Genomic DNA, 27,636 nt, shown 5'->3' with positions numbered 1-27,636 from the left:
ATGACGCAATCAGGGCGCGCGGCTCGGGGAGAGGGAAGGGCGGGGGGAGGCGAGGTGTGCGGGCCGGGACCTCTCCCCGCGGCGGTGAGTGCGGCCGGGCCGGGCCGGGCCGGGCTGGGCCGGACCGGGCGGGGCAGGGCGGGGCCGGGTCGGGCTGGCGGCCCCTGGCCGCCCCGGGCGGGTGTCGCCGGGGCGGCCGCGCCGCGGGGTCGCGGTGGGCGGGGGCGCCGGGCGGGGCGGGCGCTGAGGGCGGGCGGGGCGGCGCGGCGGCAGCGCCCCCTGTCGGCGGCGGGCGCCGTGCCATGTGGCCGTGCTGGCTGTGCCCGCAGGTGCCGCGCGCCATGGCCCCCCCCAAGGACATCATGACCAACTCCCACGCCAAGTCCATCCTCAACGCCATGAACGCCCTGCGTAAGAGCAACACGCTCTGCGACGTCACCCTCCGCGTGGAGCACAAGGACTTCCCGGCCCACCGCATCGTCCTGGCCGCCTGCAGCGACTACTTCTGCGCCATGTTCACCAGCGAGGTCGGTGCTGCCGCCGGCCCTGGGTGCTGCGTGGGTGGAGGAGGCAGGGCCGCCCAGTGCTTGGGCTGTTCTCTGTAGAGCTGCTCAGCAGCTGGGCCAGGATCCCCCGTGAGGGCCCAGGATCCCCTTGTGGTGATCCTGGAGTCCACTGGATACTCCCTGTGGTTGCTCAGGATGCCCCGTTGTGGTTCTTGATCCTTTCATAGTGGCTGTGGGTGCCTCAGAAACCCCCATGGTCGCCCTGGATTTCTCCATGGTGGCCCTTGGTCTCTGTGAATCCCCCTGTGCTGGCCCTGGAGCCCTCTGGGTTCTGTCCTGGTGGCCCTGGAGCCCCTCGAGGTGATTCTGTGTCTTAGTGACTCCAAAGCCATTTATTGTGACCTGGTGGGGAGTTAAAAGGTTGTGGCCTTGATTCGTGGTCTGCTGTGACCACCCTGTGCCCAGGGAGCTGCCAGGCTGAGCTGCCAAGCCAGAGAGTTCTGATACATTTATTTATTTTTCTAGTGGTGATTTGTGGTTTCCGTGGTTCCGGGCATCTTTCCTGCCCTGGCACAGCGCTGTGGGAGCCGTGCTGGGGATTCTGGGCAGCCCTTGCAGTGCAAGGGAGGGTGTTTGATGCCTGCCCTGGGCTGCCCTTGGCACTGGCTGAGAGCTGGGATGTGCTGCTCTCCTGCTATGGGGGTGTCGCTGGGGCTGGGGTGGCTCTGAGCGCCAGGTGCTGCACCCAGCACATCTCACCTGTGAGCACCTTGGCTCTCAGCCCTTCCTGTGAGACTTGCACTACCTGTGTGCTGTTTCCCTGAGTCACTGACAGGCACTGCCTCAGCTGGAGCTGGCACTCACTGCTGAATGTCAGATGCTTTGCCTGGCTTTGTCTTTACAAGTTGGAGTCAATCTTTGCAGCTTTTTCTTATGGAAGATGCTTTCCTTATCCTGCCGCCTTCCCCATGAGTAGGGAAAAACATTGTTAAGTAGCTCACAGGTCCTAAAGCCCTCCCTGCTAGCCCAAGAGTCATTGCAGCAGAGAATGATTTTTTTCTTTGTTTTACCCAGGCACGAAGGCTGTGGCAGAGCTCTCTGTGTGCCCACTTATCTCAGTGCTGTCAGGGCAGCAGGTGTTTACAGTCCTGTGCAAAGAAACCAAAATGATGCATGTGTGGCCTGACCTCAGAGCAATATTTTTTTTTTTGTCCATATCTTCATGAAATTTGTAAATCCATCAGGTTTGTGCTCTTTCTCTGCATAAAGGAAATGTATTTAGATGAAGAAAACGCACAAAGCAAATTCAGTCACTGGAGGCTGAAGTTCTCTGTTCTCCAGTAGCTCTAGGTGCTCAATAGTACAGAGGTATCTCTGCTTCTCTGGGTTTGCCTCCACGTTCCTGTCAGTGCTTTTGACTTCTGGACTTGGTCTAGGCAGTGTGCAGAGATCCAGTCACTCCATATGCTCCAGAATGTTCTTTGTGGCTGCTAACAAAGGCAGGGGATTGATGTGCTCTGGGTCTGAGCTGTCTCTCCCTGCTTCGTTACATTCATGTTAACTGTAACATCATAGTGACCTTCAGACATGTGAATCTTCCCAGGAAATTAAATTATTCCTGGGAAAACAGCTGTGCTCAGTGGGCAGAATTGCTTGCTCTCTCATGCTCCCACAATGCCTCTGCTTTAAGGGTTTATTTTCTTTTTCTTGGTTTGTGTTTCTTCCAAACTTGCTTCTTTGTTACGGAAACCCTAAAGTGCCCAACCTGCCAAGGGGCACACAGTTAGGGAGAGCTTCCTTCCAGGAAGGGGCAGCTTGGTGAGCCTCAAGAGTGACCATGCTCCCTGTATGTGTCAGCGACAAGTGTGTCAGGGCCTGTGATGGGACGGTGCTTGGACACTCTCCAGGCATTTGTGGGTGCAGGGTTTGGCCAGGCAGGGACTCCAGGGAGCTCAGAGTATGTGTGGTGTCATGGCCCTGCCAGGGCTTCCTCAGCACTCCATTGCTCACCTCCAGCAGCTCTGGGGACTGCTTGGCTGCTCTGATGTGCCAGGCTGGGCTGCACGAGGCTTTGTTCAGAATTGATCTTGGGGTTATGCCATGGCATTCCTGGTCTTTTCTCCTGGGGTTATGCCACAGTATGCCTGGTGTCACATCTGTGCATAGCCAGTACAACACTGAGACTTCAGCAGATGCTGTTGTCATAAAGAACTGCCTTTGCCTCTCTGTGTCTCAAGTTTCCTTCCTTCTCTCACTTCTGACTTTTAACATACTAAAAAGTTCTCAGTCTAGCTTAGTATTAATTTCTTCCCATTTTCTGTTCCCGTTTTGCAGCATGAGGAGAAGCCACTGATCACCTGATGAACCCCAGGCTTTTTGCAACACTTTCCTTTGCCCCTGTGCTGAGCAGTGTGGGAGAACTGAAGCACCATCAGTTTTACCTGCAGGGTTGTTCCTTGTAGTGAAAATTTCAGACTAGTTTTTTCTCCCCTGGATCCTGGCTGTGCACTGGTATTTGTCTTTGTTTGTCTAAGTTAACATAACTTGGGATCTCTTAAGAGCTGATTACTGGCTCCACCTCAGAAGGAAACTGTTCTGTCTTCTCTTGGAGGCTGTGTTCTAGAAATTTAACAATCCTTTCCCCTCAGAACAGAGAAATATTATTCTGAAAGTAAATAACTGGTGTTTCGAGGTTCTTACATGATCAGCTTCTCTGTGCTGTGATTGCTGTCCAGGGTGCAGTGAGCCACACATTAGCACTGTCATGCCAGCAATTCTCTTCCCCTGTGAGAAGAATTTGGGATTTATTCCAGACACTTTTGTGTCTCTGCATTAGTAAGGGCAAAAACAAGAAGTAGCCTTGGGTAAGAAAGGAGTTGCAAAATTTTAGACCCATTCTGCTGCTTGATTGTCATGGTTTAGCCCCAGGCAGCAGCCAAGCCCCTCAGAGCCCTTTGCTTGCTCCCCTACCAGCAAGATCAGGGAGGGAGTCAGAAGGGTTAAAGCTGGAAAATTTGTGGGTTGAGATAAAGACAATTTAATATGGAAAGCAAAAGCCACACGTGCAAACAAACCAAACCCAGGAATTCACTACCTGTTTCCCATGGGCAGGCAGGTGTTCAGCCATCCCATGGAGAGCAGGGTTCCAGGACATGTAACAGTGACTTGGGAAGACAAACACCATCACTCCAAACATCCCTCCCCTCCTTCCTTCTGCCCCCACTTTATATACCAGCATGATGTCATATGGCCTGGAACATGCCTTTGATCACTTTGGGTCATCTGTCCCAGCTGTGTCTCCTCCCAGCTCCCCACACACCCCCAGCCCCCTTGCCAGCCTGGCAGTATGAAAAGCAGAAAAGGCCTTGGCTCTGTGTGAGCACTGCTCAGCAATAACAAAAACATCTCCATTATCATCCCTACATTCAGCACAAATCCAAAATACAGCCCCATGCCAGCCACTGGGAGGGAAATAAACTCTACCCCAGCCCAAGCCAGCACAATGATTTATGGGTGGAATGGAAGAAGCAACATTGTGTCTCACAAAACAGCTGCAACCTGCAGCCCCTGCCTTAAGCCTTTCAGCACCTTGGGCGTCTTGAGGTAAAACTCCTGAGGCCTTGAAGTGACTGTCCTTAGTTGTTTTCTTGAATGCTGTGGTTGATTTTGGGATCTGTGCTGCTGCACACTTCCTATGCATGGGCTACTTGATTCCCTTCAGGGAGAGTGAGCAGAGCTGTGATATTAAACAAAGTGGGAAACCAATCTGAAATTCTGACAGCAGACATGTGTCTTGTGCCACTGAACAACCTCAGAAGTAAACAGTGAACACCTTGGAGAGGAAAGCTGCCTGGCCTGAGTGTTGGTTAGCATTGTATGACCATCATTTTGCATTCTGAGTCCAAGGATGTGGCTGCATAGATGGACCAGGGACTGTCTGTGTCCCAGCACTGAGCACTGCAGGCAGTTCTCTAATGCTGCACACACAGGCTGGAGCTCAGCTCAGGCTCAGGGTCCTCGTGAGTCTGAAAGGCTGAGAGAATTGGGATTGTTGAGTCTGGAGAAGGTTCTGGGATGGCCTTCCAGTACCTGAAGGGAACCAACAAGACCATGGAGAGACTGTTTTCACTGGGGTTACAGGAGAAAGGGAAATGGCTTCAACTGACAGAGAGAATCCACAGAAGGTCCCTTCCAACCAATCCATGATTCTGTGTTCAGAATCAAGTTGTCTCCACGCTTAGACTCTTCTTTAAGGTATGATGTTAGGGTCCCAATTCTGCATCACCCACATTAGATGAGGTTACATGAAATACTTCCTTCCTACTAGGCATTCTTAGCATGTGAGTAAACTGAGCAAAATAACAACCAAGCAGTGGAGTGTAGCAGAAGTACAAGGGAAGCAGGAAGTAATCATCTGTATGGTATTAGTGTTGTCTTTGTGGTTTGTGTTGTGGTCACCAATATAAAGAGAGTATGTGCATGGCTGGTTGATTGTGGGTCAAGAGCTTCTGTATCAGCTCCAGGCTCATGTGTGAAGAACTGATGCTTACAGCTATCAGGAGGTCAATAGAAGTTTGTAACATCTTTGATCCTAAATATGTGTGGTCTGTATCTTAATTTGCTTATTAGAATCATCTGAACATCTTGTCGGATGAGTTCTAAACTTTGGTGGCATCTTTGTCCTTTGTGATGCAAACAGCTTAGTCTTGGTTCTGGAATGTTTTGTCTGGCCCAAGGCAGGAACTGGTTTTAGCTTCTGAATGCAATGCCTGGCCTGTCACACAGCAGGTCAGACAAGGCAATTTGCAGTTCCTTCCCAACTTTAGAAGCCATAAAGATTGCTCACTGAGTCAAGAGATTTGAAAAGCCTCTTCTCTCAAATTCCTTCAAGGGTCACCCTTACCTCCTGTACTTCTGTGCAAGTGTATCTCTGCATGACAAACAGGGCTCAGTCCCAGCAGACATCTCTGCTGTGTCATGGAGTGCCTCTGCAGGAGTAGCTTCCACTGCTCTTATTTTCTGTATTCTGTATCACCTCCTTTTTCCCCAGATGTGGCAGATGTGAAGTTCAGTGATGGTGCTTTGGCCGTGCTTTCTGCTCCCTGAGTCTCTGCCCAACTGGCTGTACCAACTTTAGGCTCATTCTTGGCAAGAGAAGCCATGGGCTTTCATCTGCATTGGGCTTGCACTGGTGGTGACTGCTCCAGAAGTTAGGGGCTGGTTTTGCAGCATGCCACAGGAAGATCATAATCTCTTGAGGAGCAGCCATGCTGCTGAGCTGGCAGCAATGTGCAGGGTGTGATCAGTGAGCCCACCAGGCAATCCATTGGTCAGGAACCATTAGGTGCTCTGCCAGCAGCTCTGTGCTGGAGGCACTGAACCATGAAACTGATGCTGTGTGGAATATAATCTGTTCTGTGCATATTTGATGGAGGCACAGAATTTGCTGTTCCCAAAGATTGACCATTGAGAGGATAATGTTCCTTGGAAGAATAATTATTCCAGAATTAATCATAGAGGTGATAAAATAGTCAGGAGACAAAGTCTGGATTGTGTAAGTGCCATCACTGCACAAACTGTCATTTTACTTTGTTTCATTTTAGGAATGAAGTTCACCATGAGCTTGAAGAATTAATCAGGGAACTGATGAGTTGAAAAAGCTTTTTCTTTGTCTTGGTTTTAGAGAAGAGTGGTGAAGATGTCCAGGTGTTGGAAAGGAAAATTAGGTGTCAGTAGAATTGACTTGTTCAGGTTTAGGGTTGGACATGCCCAGGGAGAAGTTACCAAAGCTCAGGCAGAAGGATGTCCTACTGATAGGGGGCACAGAGAAGCCACATTTCTGGGCCACAGAGACTCTTGGCAAAACTCCCAAAATAAGGAAGAAATTGATAAAGCCAGCTCAGCAGTTGTGCTGAATTCAGCTCTGAATGGGTAGAAGGTAATTCTGGCAGGGGCATGTTGTGGCCGCTGACTCACAGCCACTAACTCCAGAAGTTCACTGAATCAGAGGAAGAGAAAGACTGAGCATGGGACTAATTAGCATAAGAAGCAAGGAAATCTTTAACCAATACAAGTAGAAGGCTAATCAATAAGAGAACTAGATAGCTTGTAGCCAATGAACATTAATGCCTTTGTTTGCTAAAATGTGTTAGTAGTAAACAGTTTTGCCAGTCTGGCTCCTCTTGGCATTTGGGGGCTTTGGCCTCCAGCCCCCCTTTCTGTGCTGAAGTGAAATGAATCAAATACCCAGACTCTGGGTGTGGATTGGCCTTTTTCACATTGAGGAAAAGAACCTGGTTTGGGCCAACACCTAGGTGGGGTGTTGCTTGTTGCACAAGCTTGTTGCTTGTTCCTTGTGAACTGCAGCATGTCACACACATCCAGCTCAGGGAGGAATTCCCTTGGAATAAAGCTTGCAGTACTGCATGGAGGAGACAGTTTAGTTGTCTTGCACAGGTGACACATGTGATCTCTGCTGACTCAGATCTCAGCTCACAGGTTTTACTGTGCAGTCTGACTATCCTTTTGATCCATAAAGAACTTTGTCTCTTACTCATTTCTGTACGTTAATTCTGTAGGGAAATTCCCTCCTTCCCTATATCCTTTCAGTGAGCACCAGAATAGAGAGGACAAATCTCTGTTGAAAGCTCTGACAGATCTTATTTTCAAACCTGCTGAGGGTTGTGGGCTTTCTGATCACATTAATGAAAAATAAGGCTGTGTCTCCCTTTTAATTTACAGCTCTCAGAGAAAGATAAACCCTGTGTGGATATCCAGGGCCTGACAGCCTCCACCATGGAAATCCTGTTGGACTTTGTATATACAGAAACTGTGCATGTGACAGTAGAAAACGTCCAAGAATTGCTTCCAGCAGCATGTCTGCTTCAGCTGAAAGGTAATTCAAAGATTAGCACAAATTGCATCATTGCTGCTGTTTAGAGATTTGGTTTGTTTGACCCTCTGTGCATGGAAGAGAGACTGGGGGAGGAATGATATTTATAAGTAGTTATGTCAAACTTCTCTTTTCTTGTGCACTGCGGTCTCATTGGTAGAGGAACGGATTTGGGTGCAAAACAAAATGGTAAAACAGGTTCCATTCTTTAGGCTACTGTACTTCTGCAGGAGGATTCCAAAGAGGAATTGTCAGCTGTATAGCACATAAATATTGCAGCTCAGTTAGATTATTATAATAAGCAATCCTAGATGCCATTTGACCTTCCATCACAATATGTCTGGGTCAGTAACAGACTGGTTGTTGTCATTGCACATGCACCTAGGGAACTATCCCAGACAATTATCCCAAATCCCAGACAGCTTACCTAAAAGTTATTATAGACCTAGAAATCTGGTGCCATATCCACTAGCAGACACATTAGTGGTTTATAATCCATGAAGCTGAGTACAACTCACATTGGAATCTTAGTAGTATCAGATTGATGTAATTTTTTCATTGGAATAGAAGAGGCAGAGCTCCCACCAGCCCAAACATGTGGTCTGGCTACTCCAAGTGTCTTCAGCCTCCAAAGCAATACATGCATGTGTTTGTTTGTGTGGTACTTGCTATTTGGATTGGATTTTCATTATTGCTTAGAACTTTCTTTTTTGAAGCCCTTGCCAAAGCGGTGGATTGATAGTAAGTGTGCAGTGCTCATTCACCCCTCCAATTTTCCGTAGGTGTGAAACAAGCTTGCTGTGAGTTTCTAGAAAGCCAGCTGGATCCATCAAATTGTTTGGGCATTCGGGATTTTGCTGAGACACACAATTGTGTGGATCTAATGCAAGCTGCAGAGGTCTTCAGCCAGAAACATTTTCCAGAGGTGGTTCAGCATGAAGAGTTTATCCTCTTAAATCAAGAAGAGGTTGAAAAGCTCATCAAGTGTGATGAAATTCAGGTAAAACCTGAAAAGTACCATTACTGTGCAAAGCATTGAAATAAAATATTGAAACTAGTCAGTAATTAGTCCATACTCCTGGGATGGACTCCTCACACACTTCCTGAATTTGAAATTTATTTTCAGGAGGCATCTATTTTTATTTTTGCTAGTTTGTAATTTTATCAATACCATGTAGCTTCTCTGTAAGAATTTGTTGTCTCACAAGTGTTTCTTGCAAGTCAATCACAGTGAGTTAGTTCCCTTTGCAGAGTTATTGGCCCTTCATTCTCTCCTTTCCCTGGAGAAGATAAGTTGTCTCAGTGCCTACATTTCAGAAATAGCCTCAAGCCTTAACTTCTGTTTGCTGCTGCACAAGGAATCCTGGGATGGTGCAGGGTGGTCTGACTCTGCCAGGGGTTACAGGGAGATTTAGTTCCCTGAAGGTGAGCTTCTCGAGAGTGTGCTGTGTGACTGGAACATGTCAAATACGTTTTTCCAACTTTTCTATGAAGAAGTTGAACATTCCCTGGTAATGAGGAGAGAGCTTGACTATTTATTGAGGTGGATTTTGTCAATGTTCACTGATGTTCACTGGAGTGGAAGGGCTTGAAGTAATCACTGCTCAGAGTTCAGGGGAACAGGAATGCCTGGAAGCAAACCAGTGTATGGGATATCTTTGGTGGGATTCCAGTACAGGGATAGCCAGAGAAGACTTGTTGATGTATTCCTTGAAAGTGGTCTTCAGCCATATCAACATCCCCTTGTTAGTGAGGCTGCTTGAGAAAAAGCATGTGAGGCAGTGGTGAAAGGACCCAGCTCCAGCTGGGATCTGCAGTGGAGGAGGCTGAGTGTGCTTGGTGTTTGACAAGCTGCAGTTTTGTGCTGTGAGGGGCTGAGCTCCTCTGGGTTGTGATGCTACTGGGAGCAGCTTCTGGGTTGGGAGCAGAAAGTAATGAGGAACTTCAGAATGACCCAGCTAAGCTTCTTGGATGATCTGCTCAGGAAAAGTGACATTACATTCCTAGTGGATTGGGAGGGCTGGTTCAGACCTTGCAGCAGACAGTGTGTTGGGCATGCACTATTGTACCTTAAGAATATGTGACAGGTAGGGCAAGGGAGGGGATTCTCCCCCTCTTCTCTGTCTTTGTGAGACCTCACCTGGACTGCTGTGTGTAGGTCTGGGGTTCTCAGCACAAGAAACAGGTGAACCTGTTAGAAAGGGTCCAAAGGAAGCCACAGAGATGTTCTGAGGGCTGGAGCCCCTCTGCTCTGGAGCCAGGCTGGGAGAGCTGGGGCTGTTCACCTGGAGAAGAGACAGCTCTAGGGAAACCTTATAAAGGGGCTTATAAAAAAGAAGAAGAGTGACTTTTTACATGGGCAGAGAGTGATAGGACAAGGGTTAACAGTTTTAAAGAGGAGAGATTTAGATTTGATGTTGGGAAGAAATTCTTCCCTGTGAGAATGCTGAGACCCTGGCACAGGGTGCCCAGAGCAGCTGTGGCTGCCCCATCCCTGGGAGTGTCCAAGGCCAGGCTGGACCAGGAGCAACCTGCTCTGGTGGAAGGTGTCTCTGCCCATGGCAGGAGGTGGAATGGGATGGGCTTTGAAGTCCCTTCCAGACCAGTCCAGGATAAGGAGCAGATCACTCTCCTGCTGTGCCAGCACAGAGGTGCTCTGTGGAATCAAGAGCGTGGTAAGGGAACACCCTCAGAAAATCTTGGAGCTGCTCAAGAAGTGCAATGACAGGTCCTCACTGTGATCCTGCATTTAGAGTTACTCATCATTTATCAGAAAACATAAATGATTCAATGAATAGTAAAACTGTTAAATATATCTGAGGACTTTCAGTTCACGAGGGAATAAATCAACACAGGATTATTGCATTTAAAGAGGAGGTGGGGAAATTGGAAACAATACAGTAGTCTGCTCTCCTTTTGTGAGCTCTAATTGTCCTTCCCCTGTAATTCCAAGAGAAAGAGGCCATTCCAAATTATACTGTAACAAATATAAAACAATGGTGTAGAAGAATGCCTTACATAATTAACCTCAGTGGCTCCCTGCTTCAAAACATTCTGTCTGACAGCTTCAAACTAGATTTCAAAGGAGACCAGTCATAGGCTGGTGGGAAGGCTTAGTCCTTTCATCACAGGCTCTTCTTTTATCTTCATATTTAGTCTCAGTTAACAGACTGTGTGATAATAAATTCATGTCTGATTTCCTTTTACGTCGGATGATCTGATAGATGTGCAAAAAGAAAACAAAGTCTAAGTAATATATAATTTATATATAAGTAATAAGTAATCTATAATTCTTATATGTGTATATATATATATAAAAATACATATATATATTTAGAATTCTTTTGATAATCATAGGTGTCCAAAGCATCTGTGGTTCATTACAGGATCAAATTTGAATGGTTTAGTCAGTGTAATCTCCAGAAGTGGTGTAAGCACCAGCATGTGCTGGTCCTAAATGGAGACAGAAATAAACTAGTGGTAAAATAAAATAAACAGTAGAAATAAACAGTAGCATTCATGCCCTGGGATTCTCCACTCTGAAATCCTTTGTAGTTTTTAAAAGGTGGATTGAAACCGTAAATGTACCTGCTCTGGCTGGAGTGTCTGAGGGGCAGTGCGTAGGCACAGGGCTGCCAGGGACCCTTTGCTGTGCAGAGGAAACCTGGTTCTCATCATCTCTTTGATAACACTTGGAATTTTGCAGGATCACAGCTCCTGCTCCAGAGAACTGGGGGAGCTGTCCTGTGAGTTCCCACTGACAGTGGATGGAGCTCTCAGCTCCAGGCTCTGCTCTGCACCGTATCACTCACTGCTCTGGGGCTTGGACTGCCCATGGTTGATCTCAGCTGCAGAGGAAAAAGCAAACGCAGGTTTATGGAAAAGAAAGTGAGGGAATTCTCTGTGCTTATGGGGATTTCCCTAAGGGACTCGTAGCTGAATTGTCCTGCTCCCTTGCTCACTGTGAAGCAGTGCAGCAGCTGAATGTTGTGTGCTCCATAGCAGTAGCTCCTGTTCTGCTGCCACGTGATCAGGATGTGCCTCCTGTGTGCAGGTGGACTCGGAGGAGCCGGTGTTCGAGGCGGTGATAAACTGGGTGAAGCACTCCAAGAAGGAGCGCGAGGCGTCGCTGCCGGAGCTGCTGCAGTACGTGCGGATGCCGCTGCTCACGCCGCGCTACATCACCGACGTCATCGACACTGAGGTACAGCGGCCACTGCTGCTCCTGCCTGGCCTCTGCTGGCCCCCAGAACGGCTGCAGAGCCCTTTCTCTGCTGCTGCTGTTTGGTGACACCGTGCAGCTGTCCCTGCCCAGCGCAGTGCTGCTGGCACACTGAGCTGTGTTTGCTGTGCCAGCAGTCACAGCATCCTGCTCTGCAGCTGCAGGGTGCCCTCTCCAGAGCCATTAGTCAGATATTCACAGCACCTTTCTGTTGCCATCCCTTACAGTCTCCAAGTGCTTTCTGCCTTCATTCCTAAGCACTGGCACGTCCCCTTTCCCCAGGCTAAAGATTGCTGGCATTGATCTCAGGGAGGTCGTGGCTCCTTAGAAGGTGTCTGACATGCAGGTGGCCAGCAAGTACCTGAGTGAGAAAGACAGCATCTGTGTGGGTCCAGGACCAACACACAGCCAAGAGCCGTGGCTAACACTGCTGCTTTGTGTTCTGGGATGCTGCAGAGGCAGCCCAAAATGGGGATGATGCAAAGCGACAATTAAGCTTTTAAGTGCAAATTTAATTCCAGACAGGAAGTGACCCCAGGCAAGATTTCAAAGGAAGGCCCAGAGAAGGTCTAACCAGCCTTCAGGTTAGATGATGATGGGATGTACTCAAGGATTACTACCCCTTGTCACCTGACAGGTGCTGAATGGTGAATGGTGAATGACAGGCATTTCTCTATGTCAGGAAAAGGCTGATTCAGCAACAGTCTTCTCAGATGTGATAGATTAGGGATGTTATCAGATCAGGACAACCTAATGGGCTGTTGTGTTAGGTTGTGCCAGAGCTAAAGGGTATTCAGTCAAATTATCATGGTCCACTTCAAACTGAAATTTAAGCTAATGGAAAAGGGACTGGTACCAAAACAAATAGATCTGTTCCAAATCCTGAGACAGTGTACAGCCCTCATCTCTCAGAGTGAATGTGGAGGGTTACCTGTCCAGTCTGGCAGTGCCACTGGTGGCACATCCCCAGCTTGGGGCAGTGTGGAGAGTAGAGTGTTGGCCCCATGTGGCTGCCTCACACAGACACCAGGAACCGGTAGAGTTAAATCTGAACTTACTGAAGCAGCATGTACACCCAACACCCAAGGGAAAATGAGTGCTGAGCTGAAGGGAGGTTGGTCCAAGCCCGTGGGTAGGGAAGGGAATTACACAGCATTGTGCCAGGAGATGAGGCTGTCCTTGGGTGCCCCTTACTCTTCAACAAGACCTCAGTGTTCCTGTTGCCTCTTCACCAACCCCATGTCCTGTGTGCACAGTGACCAGGGCTGTAATTCAACTAAACAGTTTCATTGTGCTGTGTTCTCCCTTTCTTCTCCAATGGCAGGTGCAGGACAAGTTATGTGGGGCAGATCAAGTGTGCTTTCACTGCCAGTTCCCCTTCCCAGTCATACTTCTGCTGGCTTAAATGGAGCAGAAGTGGCTTTTCCTTAGTGTTCCAATGCAGCCATTTTCTTTAGGGAGCCTTCAGTGCCAGACTGTGAGGATGGAGCCATATCTTCTCAGCATCTTCAGTTGCCTTTGCATTTCCCTGCGTGCAGTATCTGCACCAGAACCTGCACACAAGTCCTTTTCATGCTGTCTGAGCTGATGAGAGTTGGCTTTAGGACAGTTCTTCTGAGGTTTCCTAAAATACATTGCATGCAGCAGTGACTCATGTTTCTCCCCAGCCCTTCATCCGTTGCAGCCTGCAGTGCAGAGACCTCGTGGACGAAGCCAAGAAATTCCACCTTCGGCCCGAGCTCCGGAGCCAGATGCAAGGACCCAGGACACGAGCACGTCTGGGTGAGCAGCAGAAAAAGGACCTTGAGAGGGGCCAGGGCACTGGCAGGTGTTGTGTCAGGCACCTTGTCTAATGCCTTGTAACTGTGTTGATGTTCTTCACAGCAGTAACTGGTCATGCCATGGTCCCCAGCAGGACAGAGAGGGGACTGGAGCAAAGGACAGAGGTGCCTCTGTTATAGAGTATGATTGCTTAGTGCCAGTGTGGGGACTAGCTGATTGCCTTTAATCCCAGGCCCTGCTGTGGCCTCAAAACCAGTTTCCTGAGTTGCTGGTGCCTGCAGATGCATTTGTCCCAGCATGCAGCTGTCCAAGAAGTGTGGGATGAGTTTCTTTCTGTCTGAAGAGGTAGGTATCAGAGTCCAAAGGAGAGCTGTGAGGTGAGTGGCAGCTGCCTTACAGTGACAGCAAGTTTCCACAGCAAACTGAACAGGGGAAGGTGCAAGGAGGGAGATGGAGATGTCCCTCTTCCCCTTCAGAGGTGCTTTTTTTTTTCTATCTAGCCTTGTTAAGGCAAATAAATGATATCTTCCTCTATTTCAGTAACTTCTACCAAGCACAGTCACTGAATTGTTCAGAAAATGGTTGTCTTAAGACTGTGAGCACTCAAGAGCAACATAAAAGTAGGACTGAGCTACAGAAGAAGGAAAAGTATTTTACTGGCTTCTACTGTGCCATGTGTCCTGGTGCACTGCCATCAGTGCCAGCAGGGACCACTCTCCCTGCAAGGAATCCTCCCTGTGTGTTCTCCAGTGCTGCTGCAGGTGTGGTGGAGAGAGATTCCAAAATCCTTTTGTGGCCTCTTTTAGGGGACAGAAAGCAGTTTAACCACAGAAGGAGGAGGGCAGATTAGGTTTGTCAGAGACACACTGATCAGACTTCTCTGGCCTGAAGGAAATGTTGTTATGCTGTTTCTGCACAGTCCAGGCATCAGCACATTTTGTTGGAATTCCTCTGCCAGTTTCAAAGACCTGCACTTCAGCTCAGCCTGTCATGGCATCAGCCTTCCAGTATCTGAAGGGTCCTACAAGGAGGCCAGAAAGGGACTCTTCATCAGAAACTGCAGCAATGGGACAATGGGGATGGTTTCACACTGAAAGAGGGGAAATCTAGGGAAGAAATTCTCCCCTGAGAGCATGGTGAGGCTCTGGCACAGGGTGCCCAGAGCAGCTGTGGCTGCCCCATCCCTGGAAGTGTCCAAGGCCAGGCTGGACAGGGCTTGGAGCAACCTGGGATAGTGCAAACTGTTCCTGAACAGGAAATGACATGAGCTTTAAAATTTTTCCAACACAAACCATTTTGTGATTCTATGATTTTAGAAAAACACATTTCATTTTATTCTTAGTTGAAATACTTCAGCTGATAAAAAAAGACATTAAAAAACTGTTTTATTGTCTAATTGTATGGGTTAAAACTGCACATTAATGTTGAGGTTCATCCTTTGGATTCAGCCCTAGCTGTTTTAATTGATTCCATACCATCTGATATCAGCAGTGTGTCACTTTAAAACTGTGATCAAGGCATGTATTAACTTTGCATGGGAGGAGCTGAAGTGATTGCACTTTTAGCTTTCCTACTGGAAAAGAGGCTTTCCAGGATGTTGGAGCTCTTGTGAATCCTTCCCAGTTATTTTTTATATTACTTTTCATCTGAGGTGGCAGCTTTCTGCTTTGTGACAGACAAAGTATTGTTAAATGTTTGTTGCTTGGTGTTCAGTCCTTGTGCAATGAAAGGCTGGACAGTCCTAAATTCTAGTGATAAACTCCCTGTTCCAGAAAGGGCCCAGGGAGTTGTGGGGATGGTAAGCTGTTCCAAACCTGAGACAGAAGCCTGCTTCCAGGCAGTGATTAGAGGGGAAGTTACAACTCTCTAGGTCACAGCTGTTATTAATAGTCATGGAGGAAATAAGAAAAAATCAGAGAATTCATCTCAGAGAAAATTGAGGGAAGGCAATTTTGAAATTAAATACACAAGATTTAAGAGACTGTTCACCATGTAACTGAGAAACAAGTCAGGCTGTATGAAGCTTGGAAAACCAATTAAAATTTTTTCCAGGAACTAAGTCCCCTAAATCAGGCCTGGATGTCATTTGAGACCAAAAGGAGACTTTGTGTTGTGAGAAGGCTGCAGGGAAGCAGCCATTCTGCTACAGATTCTATGGGGTGGTGAGAGGTTTGGGAAAAACAGGGGAAAGGGTACAAAAGGAGATATAAAGGAGTGAACTTCACCACCTGTCTCAGGCAGCTTGTCTTTTCCAAGTGCCTCTGATGTTAGATTAAGCAGCCCTCCAACAGCCGTCTCCTAACACCTCAGTCAACTGTCTGCCACATCCTCTGAAGAGTTTCTCCCTTCTCTTTCTTGCTGAGCACAGAGGGAGTGTTGAGTTTTGGAGGGTCCCCAGGATGAGGTGAGAGATGAGGAATCTAACTCCATGTTCTCAGAAGGCTGATTTATTATTTTATGATATTATCTTATATTAAAGAATGCTATACTAAAACTATACTAAAGAAAGAGAAAGGATACAGACAGAAGGCTTAACAAGAATGATAATGAAAACTTGTGACTCCTCAGAGCATGACACAGCTGATGGTGATTGGTCATTAACTAAAAGCAATTCACATGAAACCAATCAAACATGCACCTGTTGGTAAATGATCCCTGAGACCACGTTCCAAAGCAGCAAACACAGAAGAAGCAATGAGATAATTATTGTTTTCATTTCTCCCTGAGGCTTCTCAGCTTCCTAGGAGAAGAAATCCTGGTGAAGGGATTTTTCCAGAAAATATGATCGTGACAAGGGAGTGTGAGTGCCTGAGCCAGGGTAGGTCCCTTCTCCAGAGCCGAGACAAAATCAGGGATTTAGAGGCAGCTTTGTGCCAGGGAAGGCTCCAACTATCTTCGGGTTATTCCCCTGAGGTGACCCTTTGGTTGTGAAGGGACTGACTTGGCTTTGCTGTCTCTCTGTGCCTCAGGAGCTAACGAAGTGCTGCTGGTGATCGGCGGCTTCGGCAGCCAGCAGTCTCCCATTGATGTGGTGGAGAAATACGACCCCAAGACCCAGGAGTGGAGTTTCCTGCCGGTAAGGATCTGTTTCTGACCACCACTGGGCTGACCAGGCTGTGAGCAAATGCTGATCCTGCAGCACCAGCTGGATAACCGTCTCCTTGGGCTGTCCTGTGCAATCTGCTGAGGATTTCTGACAGAAATTCTTTAGAGATTTTCATGGTGAATGCTGAAACCACTTCAGCTTGCATAGTGACTGAGGGAGAGGGGGTTGTTGTCATAGACCTGATCAGCTGAGCCTGCAGAGACCCACATCTTGGTTGTGGGAGTGAGAACTATCATGTTTCTTAGTGAAGGGGTGTGAAGCTTTAAGGTTAGTGATGATAATTGGAATGTCAATAGGAACCGTGTAATCAGTGCAGTCTTAAGGGTGCTGCGTGATCCCACTGCTTGCAGTGTTTTGGAGCATAATGGGAAGAGAGAATTCTTGCACTGAGGAGTATTTCTACCCAAATTAAAATCACCTTTGTCTGTGAAATGGTGGAGAACTACCTTTTCTTCAGTATTGCCAGTCAGGGCAGACTCAAAATCACCTGGTGTTCCAAAATTCTGATCTTTTTGGAGGCTGAAAGCTTCATCAAATATTCAGAGTCCCTACTTTTTCCCATTGCCAGTGGGAGGCTAACAAAATCATCCCAAATGCATTGAAGGTTATTCAGCAGCACAGGATAAATGACATTTAGTGTGAAATATTTGACTGCAGAGAGACACGGTCCTGAGAAGAGAGCACGGCTGGGGGAGGCAGGCGCAGTCACTCAGGCTGTGTCCTTTAAATCCATAGTGCTGCCTGCCCTGGGGCAGTGGGCCATTTCCCAAAGGAGCAGCAGGAGAGGGTTGAAGAGCAGGGGTTGGTCTCCATGCCCAGCATTGTATCTGCCTGTGACCTTGGTGTTGCTTTGCTGTCCCAGAGCATCACCCGCAAGCGGCGCTACGTGGCCACGGTGTCGCTGCACGACCGCATCTACGTCATTGGGGGCTACGACGGGCGCTCCCGCCTCAGCTCCGTGGAGTGCCTGGATTACACCTCGGATGAGGACGGCATCTGGTACTCCGTGGCTCCCATGAACGTGCGGAGAGGGCTGGCGGGAGCCACAACCCTTGGAGGTAGGTCCTGGTCACTGCCAGGGCAGAGCAGCCTGTTCAGCTCCGGCCTGAGATGCCCTGAGCTGCTGTGTGAAGAGTGGGCTGGCTCTGGTGGAGGAGGGGAGCCTGAGATTCTGCTTTCTCATCACTGGGATGCAGAAATGGAAAACTTGCCCACATATCCTGAGAGGAGCTCTGCCTCCGCTGCATTCCTGCAGCATGTGTCTGTGAACTGGGGGAAAGGGGCTCTGTGAGAGATTATGGAGTGGGGAGCTCTGAGGGTGGTGACAGTGTTGGGCAACACTGAGCAGAGGACACCAAATACAGCTGTGACCATCCAGCACTGCAGTGACTGGAACATCTGCAGGGAAGGAGTGAGGACTTTGGAGAGGTGCTGACATGAGGTTCACTACGGACAGAGTTTGGTTTGGGCATGGCAGTGTTTCAGTGGTTCTGCAGCATGAAAAAAAATAGCCAGATTGTGTGTGTTCTCTTTCATCCATCAGCAAGAAGCAAATTTAAGGGCCAGATGGAACTTGTGTTTGTTTGTTGAGCCTGTGCACCAGGCTGAGCCTGGGTTCATCTTGGTTCCTAGTGTGCCATGGTCTGTTTTCTGTGGTTTGCAGTCCATGTTGTAGCTTTGCTCCGTGTGTGTGGGCCTTGGTGCTCCATGTCCCTGGCTGACTGGCAGGGTGTCACCTCTGTCCCTGCAGACATGATCTACGTCTCGGGAGGGTTCGACGGGAGCCGCCGGCACACCAGTATGGAGCGCTACGACCCCAACATCGACCAGTGGAGCATGCTGGGAGACATGCAGACAGCACGGGAGGGAGCAGGCCTTGTGGTGGCCAATGGAGTCATCTACTGCCTGGGTAGGTACCCTCAGCACCTCTGGGAGCTGTGCAGAGCCTGCCTTTTTACCCAAGTGACCATTCAAGTGCTGCCTGAGCAGCCCCAACCTGTCACATCCATGTTAGAAGAGGTTTAACCTCACGGCACTCACAGCTGTGTCAGTGTTGCCTGACCTCACTGTTCCCATCACAATGGCTTGGGCTGCAGCTGCCATCACTGCAGAGAACGCTGCACACTACAAATTAAACACAATTTAGACACACTGCATTTGAGGGATGGCAGGAGTGTGGAGGATAAGCAATGCCGGCTGAGGCTTTGTGCGGCCTGGGCGGTGTCTAAATGGCCAGAGATAAAGCAGGTGACTGTGGGACAGAGGGTGCACCTGCAATGGTGGCTGTAGTCCTCCAGAAATGTATCCTGAGCTGTCTGTTCTCCAGCTTCTTCCTGTAGCACTCATTTCAGTTTCAGAGTACTACACCAGCTGTGAATATACTGAGATTGCCAGAGGACAAAACACTCTGAAGCTTGTTCTGTGGGTCACCTTCTAGGCCCCAGAAAAGGCAGCCCAGCATTGCACCCACCTCTGTTGCAGTCCTGTTCCTGGGGAGTCACAGACCTTAGGCACTGGTTTCATAGAACCACTGGATGGTTTGGGTTGGAAGGGACTTCATCTCATTCCACCCCCTGCCATGGGCAGGGACACTTTCCATTAGATCAGGTTGCTCCAAGCCCTGCCCAACCTGGCCTTGAGTAAACCAACCACATTCATTCCTCTTCCTCATGCTGTTCCCCAGGGTGGATGGCAGCACACTGCTCCTTTGCTGGGGCAGCACAGAGATGTTAGTATCTGCTTGTGAAACAGCTCTTGAGAGATCCCAGCCTGCACCATTCAGCCTCGTGCAGCTGCAGCACAGACCTGGGAGCTGCACATCTGCAGGGCTGCACCAGCAGTGGTCTCAGTGTGCTTAGAGGCAGCTCCATGGGGCTGGCCTGGTTTGCTAGTTTGGGGAGTTGATGCTCTCCCACATGGCCCAGGGCAGTGTGGGGTCAGAGCTGGCTCTGGGCTGGCTGCAGGATGCTCTGCCCCACCAGGATGGGCTGTGCTGATGGCAGTGCCACGTTGTGCTCGGGGCCCACCAGGCATGGTACTGCTCTCTGCACAGAAAACACTCTCCCCAGGTCAGCTCCATGGTTTGCTCCTGTGCTTTGTTTCAGGAGGCTACGATGGGCTGAACATCCTGAATTCTGTTGAGAGGTATGACCCCCACACTGGACACTGGACAAATGTCACTCCAATGGCCACTAAGCGCTCAGGTAAGAGCCCACAGTGTCACCGTTGAGTCAGAAATGACAATGATAAATGAGTGACACACTCCATGTGTTTTCAGAAGGCTAATAACAATTTTTTAGGAACCCATTCCTTTTTATATTCTACTTCAGATAGGTGGACCTGATTGGTCTTTTAACCAAAACACCCTCACCACTGGCTAATTAAGAAGACACGCATCTGTACACAGCCTTATGGGAAAACAGTTTATTACAAACACCACCTGTGGCCTGTTTAGTATTTGACTATCATTCTTTCTCTCCAGCTCCCTCAGACCAGTTCAAGGGAAAGCTTATCCAGCTTTCTCTCTCTCTGACCAGACTGTCACATCCACGCCCACAGTGCCTTGAGGTCAGTGTGTTTCCTGCTACACTGAGGGAGCAGTCACTGCTGCTGTGTTCTGCCCTGGAGGATGCTCTGGCCCCAGTGGGTGGGTTGGCTTTGAGAAAGGATGATTCTACTGGCTTGAATTCTCAAGAGAAATATTAATTTTTACATGCCTCCATCCCAGGCCAAGGTGTGTATGGAGGAATGCAGTGGCAGGGTCACAAGTTACAGGGAGGCAGATGAAATGTGAAATGCTGGCTGACTTCCACAACTGGGAGCAATGCCTGGCATGGAGAAGAGCTCCCAAGGCACAGACTGACCACAGGAGTAGGTCAGTGCTCATCAGCTCTCTGGGACATGGTGAAGGCAGGTGTGCCCTGCCAGGCTCCTTCCCCTGAGCCCTGCACTGGGCAGCACTGGGGCAGCACTGCCACAGCCCAGAGTGGGCTTACACAAATGGTGCAGTCACATAATAATTATTCCCCACCAACTCTTCACTTGTCTCTCTGCCTAGTGTTCTATCCAAACTTTAAGTTGGCAGTTGTATCTAGGACAAAAAATACAGTTTAAATCCTACTTTTGGAGTATCTTTGTGTTTAAATTCTCCTTCATTTCTCATGGGGCTCCTGTAGCTCCTGTGTGCTCAGGTGTGTTGACCTCCTGCTCTGGCTGGTGGGCTGCCCTGGCCCTGCCTGTGTGTACAGGAAGGTTGCTCTGTGCCTCCACACCTGTGTGCCTCCCAGTGCTTACAGTTATGTGCTTAGACCCTCTTCCAAATCCCTTTTGAAGTTGCTTTTTCTCTACTTCTTTCAATAACTGGCTCTCAGAGCCAGCCTGGGCAGCCCTGCTCCATGTGATCCCTGTGCAGTGGTTCTGGTTAGGGACAAATACTGGGTACTCAATAAACTGGGCTCTGTTCCAAAAACGTTCCAATTTTCTTGTGCCTGCAGTAGCATTCACCAAACCCCCAGTCTTTAAATATTTATTCCTGTGAGAGGGATATTCCTGTTAAGTGTTGGTTTATCAGCCAAGAATGGATTTGATTTAGGAGTTGGGCACTTTCCACATCCAGGAAGGCCTTACATTTAAAACACAGGATAAAATCTGCAGGTTTTTCTAGGTCAGAGGCACCATGTGAGGTCAATCCATGCATCTCTAGGAAGCTTGAGGATCAGATGGCTGCCCTCATTGGGGCCTGCTTTGGGCACCAGAGAAGGCTGCCTTTGGACAAGGGCAAGAGCAGAATTCAAGCTTTCTACAGCAGGCATTTCCCAGGTCTGTGCTCCCCACAGGAGCTGGTGGCTTTAGTGGCTGTGCCTTGGCTGCAGCATGAGCTCTTTGGTGCCACAAGCCAGCAGGAACCTGGTGAGGCTCTTGACCCCAGCACTGGCTCATGTGGTTCCTTCCTTGGCACTGTGACCTGGAGTACCAAGATCTGAAACGTGTCCAAGGGCCTTTTTTTGCTCAAGTTTTTGTGCTGCCACTCATAGCACCCCTGACTACTCACACCTTAGGTGTGAGTGCTGGTGACCTTGGACCCTGCAGAATTTCTTTTGTCCCCAAAAAACCCTCTGAGATTTATCCACGTGCAGGTCTTTTGAATTCCAAGATCAGGACTAAGAGTAATCTTGGCTTTATTCACAGAGATCATTTCCTCCTTCTTTCTTTTCACCTCTTAGGACAGGTTCTGGAGGGAGGTTACCTCTCAGAGACCTTGGCCATATTGCATTGCTGGAACCAGTTTCCCTGATTAGGCCTTGGTTTGGTCTCTTCAACCAAAGCTCCTGGAGATCCCACTGGGCCAACCTGGCCATCCCAGCTGTTCTGAGGCTCTCAGCAAGGACAGACAGGGAAAGGCAGGATGTGTTTAGAGGAACAGGAAGTCTCTTATATCCTGTTTGTAAAGAAACAGATCCATGCCAGGGTAGCTGGCTCTTTTCCTTCAGGATATTCATTAGTGCAAGAGTTCCACGTGGTGGTGACAGCCTGACAGGGCTGACTGTGCTCCCAGGACCCCCTGAGGCCACCAGGTGCCTGGTAATGTCACAGTGTCCTCCAGTGCCATACCTGAGGGGCTGCCAAGGAGGAACCAAGGCTGGTGGTTATTTGCTGCTGGTTTCAGAAATTCCCAGGAGCAGCATATTATTGTCTGCTTTCACTGTGAGAACACCTCTTCAGGCAGCTGCTCCAGCCACCTTTGCCTCTGCAGCAGTGTAGAAACCAGTTTTCATTTTGTCTTCCAGAGGAGTAATGTCAGGGAAATCCCTCCTCCAGCTTTGCATGGAGCAGTGTGCAGCTGCTCTCCAGGCCACAGCCAGGAGCTGGGTGACACCAGGGACTCAGAAGCGCCAGAGGAACTTGTCTCTGGCTGACAGTCCCAGCCAGCTGCCTGCCAGCAGAGCGGGCCTGGTGCTGCTGTGCTCACACACCTGTGGTCAGGTGTCAGCCCAGGTAAACCTCTTGTGCTGCTGTGCTGCCCAGGCCCCCCAACCCCAGAGTCAGGAGTGTTCAGTGGAGTGAGATGTTTTCATGTTTCATATTGGGGAGACAACATCAACAGAAGACATGGTTATCAGCTCTTCTAGGGGAGGTACAAGCATAAAAAATGTCCAGTGGAGAGGGAGGAATTGACCTGTTCACCTCGTGGCAGCGAGCCTGGGGCTGCCAGTGTCACTCGTGGTGTGACTGTGCCACCTTCTCTCCGCAGGGGCTGGCGTGGCTTTGCTCAATGACCACATCTACGTGGTGGGTGGGTTTGATGGCACTGCACACCTGTCCTCGGTGGAGGCCTACAACATCCGCACCGACTCCTGGACCACGGTGACCAGCATGACCACGCCGCGCTGCTACGTGGGGGCCACCGTGCTGCGGGGCCGGCTCTACGCCATCGCCGGGTAAGCCAGGCCTGCAGCTCTGCGTGCTCAGCAGGTGACCCCAGGGGACACAGCTGCTGCCCCTGGCACGGGGCCTCTCCTCTGTGAGAGGAGACACCCACAGGGTCACTGTGCCCAGCCAGAACAGGCAGCACAAAGGTTCAGTATTGTATTTGCAGGGAATGCCTGACGAAGGCAGGAGTGATGACTCTGACTCCATGTTCTCAGAAGGCTAATTTTATTACTTTATTATACTATATTATATTAAAGAATACCATACTAAAGAATACAGAAAGGATACTTACTAAAATGCTAAAAAGATAATAATGAAAACTCCTGACTCTTTCTAGAGTCTCGATACAGCTTGGCCCTGATTGGCCAAAGTGTCAAAACAACTCACACCAGAATCCCATGAAACAATCACCTGTGGATAAACAATCTCCAAACTCATTCCACATGAGCACAACACAGGAGAAGCAAATGAGATAGGATTTGTTTTCCTTTTCTCTGAGGGTTCTCAGCTTCCCAGGAGAAAAATCCTGGGCAAAGGCTTTTTTCAGAGAATGTGAATGCCACAATCCAGGGCCCAGGCAGGCGGGAGAGTGACCGCAGACAGCAATGGCAGCCTGGTGCAGGGGCTATAATTTGGGCTATTCCAGCCTCCCAGGAAGAGCTCTGAATGCCTCAGCCTCTTCCTCCATCACCGTCCTTCATGTGTAACCTTCTGTCCTGGCAGATACGATGGCAACTCACTGCTGAGCAGCATCGAGTGCTACGACCCCATCATTGACAGCTGGGAAGTGGTGACCTCCCTGGGGATGCAGCGCTGCGACGCCGGGGTCTGCGTCCTTCGGGAGAAGTGAGCAGAGGGAACTCACAAAGAGAAACATTCTAAAATGTCTCGTCTGGAGGAAGAGTCCCAAATGATTTGCAGTGACTGTTCTTGAGAGTTGTGGATGCTGTGGGAATAGGCACCAGAACTGCAGCTTTCTGTGCTGCTTGTGACTAGAGCATGTGCATAACTGTGTGATCTCAGCAGTCATTTGAAATCAGGGGCTCTGTGGGAAGCTGGAGGAAGGGGATGAATGGGTCAGGAGAAGCTGCACTCTCTGCTGTTCTGTGGCTCAGTCTGTGGGCAGAGCAGAGTTGCCCCAGCCTGGTCTCAGCCAGCCTGGTGACCCCTCCCAAGGACATGTACATAGCCCTGGGTCACCTCTTCAGCCACCACAGGACCCCGCGGGTCCCCGGCTCGCTCTCAGCCCTGTGGGTGTGTGAGGCTGAGCCCAGCTGCTCTTGTGTTCCAGCTTCAAATCATCGTGTACATCCTGAATGTTCCAACGTGCTCCCCGAGCACTGCAGAGCCAGCCTGGGTGACGTGTGAGGGGCCCTGAGCTGTCACTTTGTCTGCAGGGCTGCAGGCAAAGGAGTCAAAGGTTAAAGCTGTCAGCTACTGTGACCGGAGCCTGAGGCCACGGGGCAGAGGCAGGGGAGGAGCTCGCTGCCTGCCACAGAAGCATCTGCAGTGTTTGTGCTCTTGATCAGGTGCTCAGCAAGGTTCATCACATGTTTCCTCAAAAAGCTTGACAGCTCCAGCTGCAAATGATGCGTGGCACCGGGAGCTTGGCTGTGCCCCACGCTGTGAGGAGGTCACCTGAGCAGAGGCCAGGAGAGCAGGGACACAGTGGCTGCTGCCCACCAAGGTCCTGCTGGGTGAGTCACTGGGGTTTCTCCCCAGACAGAACTGAGTCCAGCACACCCAAGGCAGCCTTTCACTCAAGTTCATTGTGTTGGTTTTCCTTTTATCTAGGATTTTTCTGCTTCCAGGGCTGTTCTGGAGTGACATCCAGGATTCTGTTTTGCCCTTTGTTCTCAGCTCTTTATTCTCCTGTCTCATAAGTCCACATCCTGTGACACTTGCTATCCCTGGCCTGCCCCATGAGCCCAGGTGAGGCTCCATCAGTGGCTCACAGCAGCTCATGGAGCACTCCCTGCTCAGCATGTCCTGCCTCACTGCGTTCCTGGGAGCACGGGCTCCCCTCTGCCATCAGCTTGGCCCCACAGTGCCTGGGCTCCATGTAGTGCTGCTCGTTGAGCTTCCTGCTGACTCCTTGCTTGGGGACAGGGTGGGATCAGGGACATGGTAGCATGACCTAATGATGCACTTTCAGCCAATGCTCTGACCTTCTGCGTTTGTTTCTATCACACAAGTGTTCTGTGGTTTTGTTTCCTATGTTTATTTTTTAATGAAAGTATAAAGAATAAAATATTTCCTGAGCCAGTAGGAGTTTGGCTTCTGTTCTCTACCTTCCAGACATATGACTTTACTGTGTGGAGGGTTTGTGCAAACCCTGTGTTAGACAGCCAGCTGCCCTCAGGTGTGTCTCTGGCCTGCAGCTTCAGCCCAGTAGTGAAAAACAGCTGCTCCAGCTGTGAGATCTGTGGCACAGAGACAGCCAGGCCTGGAGAACTCCCTAATGAGGGAATTACTTCAAGGTCTGTTGGAGAAGAGCGTGGAGCAAAGAGGAGAAAAAGACTCCGATTACAGCTTGACAGCAATAATGAATCATCAGGGGCTGAACATGAGCCCAGGTGGCCGAGAAGGCCAATGACACCTGGCATGTACCAGCCACGCTGTGACCAGTGAACATCCCTCTGTGCTGGGCACTGCTGAGGTCACACCTCCAATCCTGGGAACAGTCTTGGGACCCTCACAAGAAGGACACTGAGGGGCTGGAGCATGTCCAGGGAAGGAAATGCTGCTGGGGAAGGGTCTGGAGCACCAGGAGGGGCTGAGGCAGCTGGAAAGGGGCTCAGCCTGGAGAAAAGGAGGCTCAGGGCAACCTTGCGGCTCTGCACAGCTCCTGACAGGAGGGGACAGCTGGGGGAGATTGGGTTCTGCTCCCAGGAAACAGGGACAGAACAAGAGGAAATGGCCTCAAGTTGTGCCAGGGGAGTTTCAGGTTGGATATTGGGGGAAATCTCTCCTCTGAAGGGCTGATCGGGCCCTGGCACAACTGCCCAGTGCAGTGGTGGAGTCACCATCCCTGGAAGTGTTCAAAAGACCTGTGGATGTGGCACTTGGGGACGTGGTTTAGTGGTGAACACGGCAGGACTGGGAAAATGGTTGGACTCTTTGATCTTAGAGGCCTTTTCCAAATTAAACAATTCCATAATTCTAATGTTACAGTAGAGCTGCAGCTGCAAAAAATTACAGCTCCTTTGCCCACCATGGGCATGTGGGATGAATGGAGCCCAGCATTAATTCATCTGTCCATGTGCAAAACACAGATTCTCTTGGTTTCAGGGCAAACTGCAGCATTCTGCCCCAGGAGCCTCTAATGGCTCCAAATCCTCCCCCTACTACCTGGTCCCCCCATAAACAGCTCAACTCCCATAAACAACTCACTCCAGATGTTCAGGAGCCTCTCCTGACACCTGTCCCCAAACTGCTCCATCATTCCTTAGCCAGCGAGGGGTGGGGAAGCAAAGAAGGGAACAGTCCCCGTTTGGGGAGTGCAACACTCACTGGTGCCATCCCTGGATCTGTCCCAGCTGTGCCCTCTGCCACCTGCAGGGTGCAGGCAGTGCAGGGGGAGTTGCCAGGCTCTGCTGCTGACCCTGGAGCTGTCAGTATCTGCTCTCCCTTCCCTCACAAGCCCTGCTCTCCTGCAGAGGGCTCAGGAGGATTCAGCTCCAAAAGTGCCGTGTCCAGTGTGTGGCTGGGCAGAAACTCAGCACTTGGGCAGGTTAAAGCAGCAGCAGCAGAACTGGGTCACAGCAGGATGTGAACAGCACACCCATCCCTGCCTTTCCACTACAGGATGTACTGAAGGGTTTGAAGAGGAACTTCAAGGTGTTTCCAGGGAGGTCATGCACAATATAAATCTTCAAAATGCTCCATGTTAGTACAGGAGATGAGAAAATGTCCAGGCTCCTGCTGAAAGCAAAACAAAGGGACAAAATGCTCTGCTTGGGAGAAGGCTGATATGGATTCTCCCAGGCCAGCAAGAGCGAAGCTTTGCTTCATGAATGATCCAGCAGAAAACGCTAAAAGGCAGAATTAAGAGTGTTTTCAACAGAGAAAGCTCCCATCCAAGACTTAAGAATTGGCTAAAGATCCTTTTAGTGGGTTTTTATTTACGTCCTGAACTGTCCACAAGGACTGTAACAATGAGAGACACCACTGGAGCCCCCCACCCTGACCAGCCCAGCAGCAGCCTGGGGCCACAAGCTGGAGACATCAGCACGGTGTGGAGCACTCGGGGTTTATGGGCTGGGCCCTCAGGAGTGCCCATCTCACATCAGTGTGACCAGGTGAGGACAGGCAGATGCAGCCCTGGCAGTGTGGGTTTGCATCCTGCACCAGCCTCCCCAGGGCAGGCAGAGGGCTCCCCTCCCACCTCTGGCTGGGATCTCACCCCTCACAGCCTGGGTCACCCCAAAATGAGGATGTGCACACCTGGTACAACCAGGCAGAACCCTACAAACATGTCACTGCCTGTTCTGCTCCAGACTGGGAGGGAAAGGCCTCCCCCACTGACCCCCCTGCAAGGCAGATGCATGGGCAGGAGCAGAGCTTTCCTGGCTGCTCTGGGGCAGGAGTGACCATGGGGAGGCTCTGAAGCTCTGGAGAGAGAGAAGTAACACTGGAGTGGACTGTCCCTGCTCAGGTGCCTCTGGGGCAGCCAGAGTCTGTTCCCAGGGCAGGGATG

At 49.9% G+C, this 27,636-nt stretch overlaps 1 protein-coding gene across 3 annotated transcripts; it reads left to right on the top strand.

The window, feature by feature from the left end:
* Nucleotides 1-25,203, top strand: KLHL12 (kelch like family member 12). Of its 3 annotated transcripts, none has more exons than XM_050985231.1 (12): nt 1-84; nt 330-527; nt 7,248-7,401; nt 8,181-8,398; nt 11,453-11,602; nt 13,288-13,402; nt 16,372-16,478; nt 17,371-17,566; nt 18,259-18,417; nt 19,613-19,711; nt 22,759-22,945; nt 23,661-25,203. In XM_050985231.1, the coding sequence occupies exons 1-12, from the start codon at nt 1-3 to the stop codon at nt 23,785-23,787; spliced, it is 1,794 nt and encodes a 597-aa protein (XP_050841188.1). In that variant the 3' UTR covers nt 23,788-25,203. The 3 variants fall into 3 exon arrangements, with proteins under 3 accessions (XP_050841188.1, XP_050841189.1, XP_050841190.1); XM_050985233.1 differs by lacking the exon at nt 1-84 and adding an exon at nt 2,841-3,017 and having other exon boundaries at nt 388-527; XM_050985232.1 differs by lacking the exons at nt 22,759-22,945; nt 23,661-25,203 and adding an exon at nt 19,990-22,748 and having other exon boundaries at nt 4-84.
* The last annotated feature ends 2,433 nt before the right edge of the window (nt 25,204-27,636 follow it).

This window comes from Serinus canaria, chromosome 26 (genome assembly GCF_022539315.1).
Source record: "Serinus canaria isolate serCan28SL12 chromosome 26, serCan2020, whole genome shotgun sequence".
Lineage (NCBI taxonomy): Eukaryota > Metazoa > Chordata > Aves > Passeriformes > Fringillidae > Serinus > Serinus canaria.
The sequence above is the reverse complement of the archived record's forward strand: the minus strand, read 5'-3'. Positions and strand labels throughout refer to the sequence as shown.

What these genes read in the sequence shown, in the direction of transcription:
- KLHL12 (XM_050985231.1), top strand. Translation starts at nt 1, where the DNA reads ATGACGCAATCAGGGCGCGCGGCTCGGGGAGAGGGAAGGGCGGGGGGA. An exon ending in CGGGACCTCTCCCCGCGGCG is followed by an intron (nt 85 to 329) that starts GTGAGTGCGGCC and finishes CTGTGCCCGCAG; the next exon opens with GTGCCGCGCGCCATGGCCCC. An exon ending in ATGTCTGCTTCAGCTGAAAG is followed by an intron (nt 7,402 to 8,180) that starts GTAATTCAAAGA and finishes AATTTTCCGTAG; the next exon opens with GTGTGAAACAAGCTTGCTGT.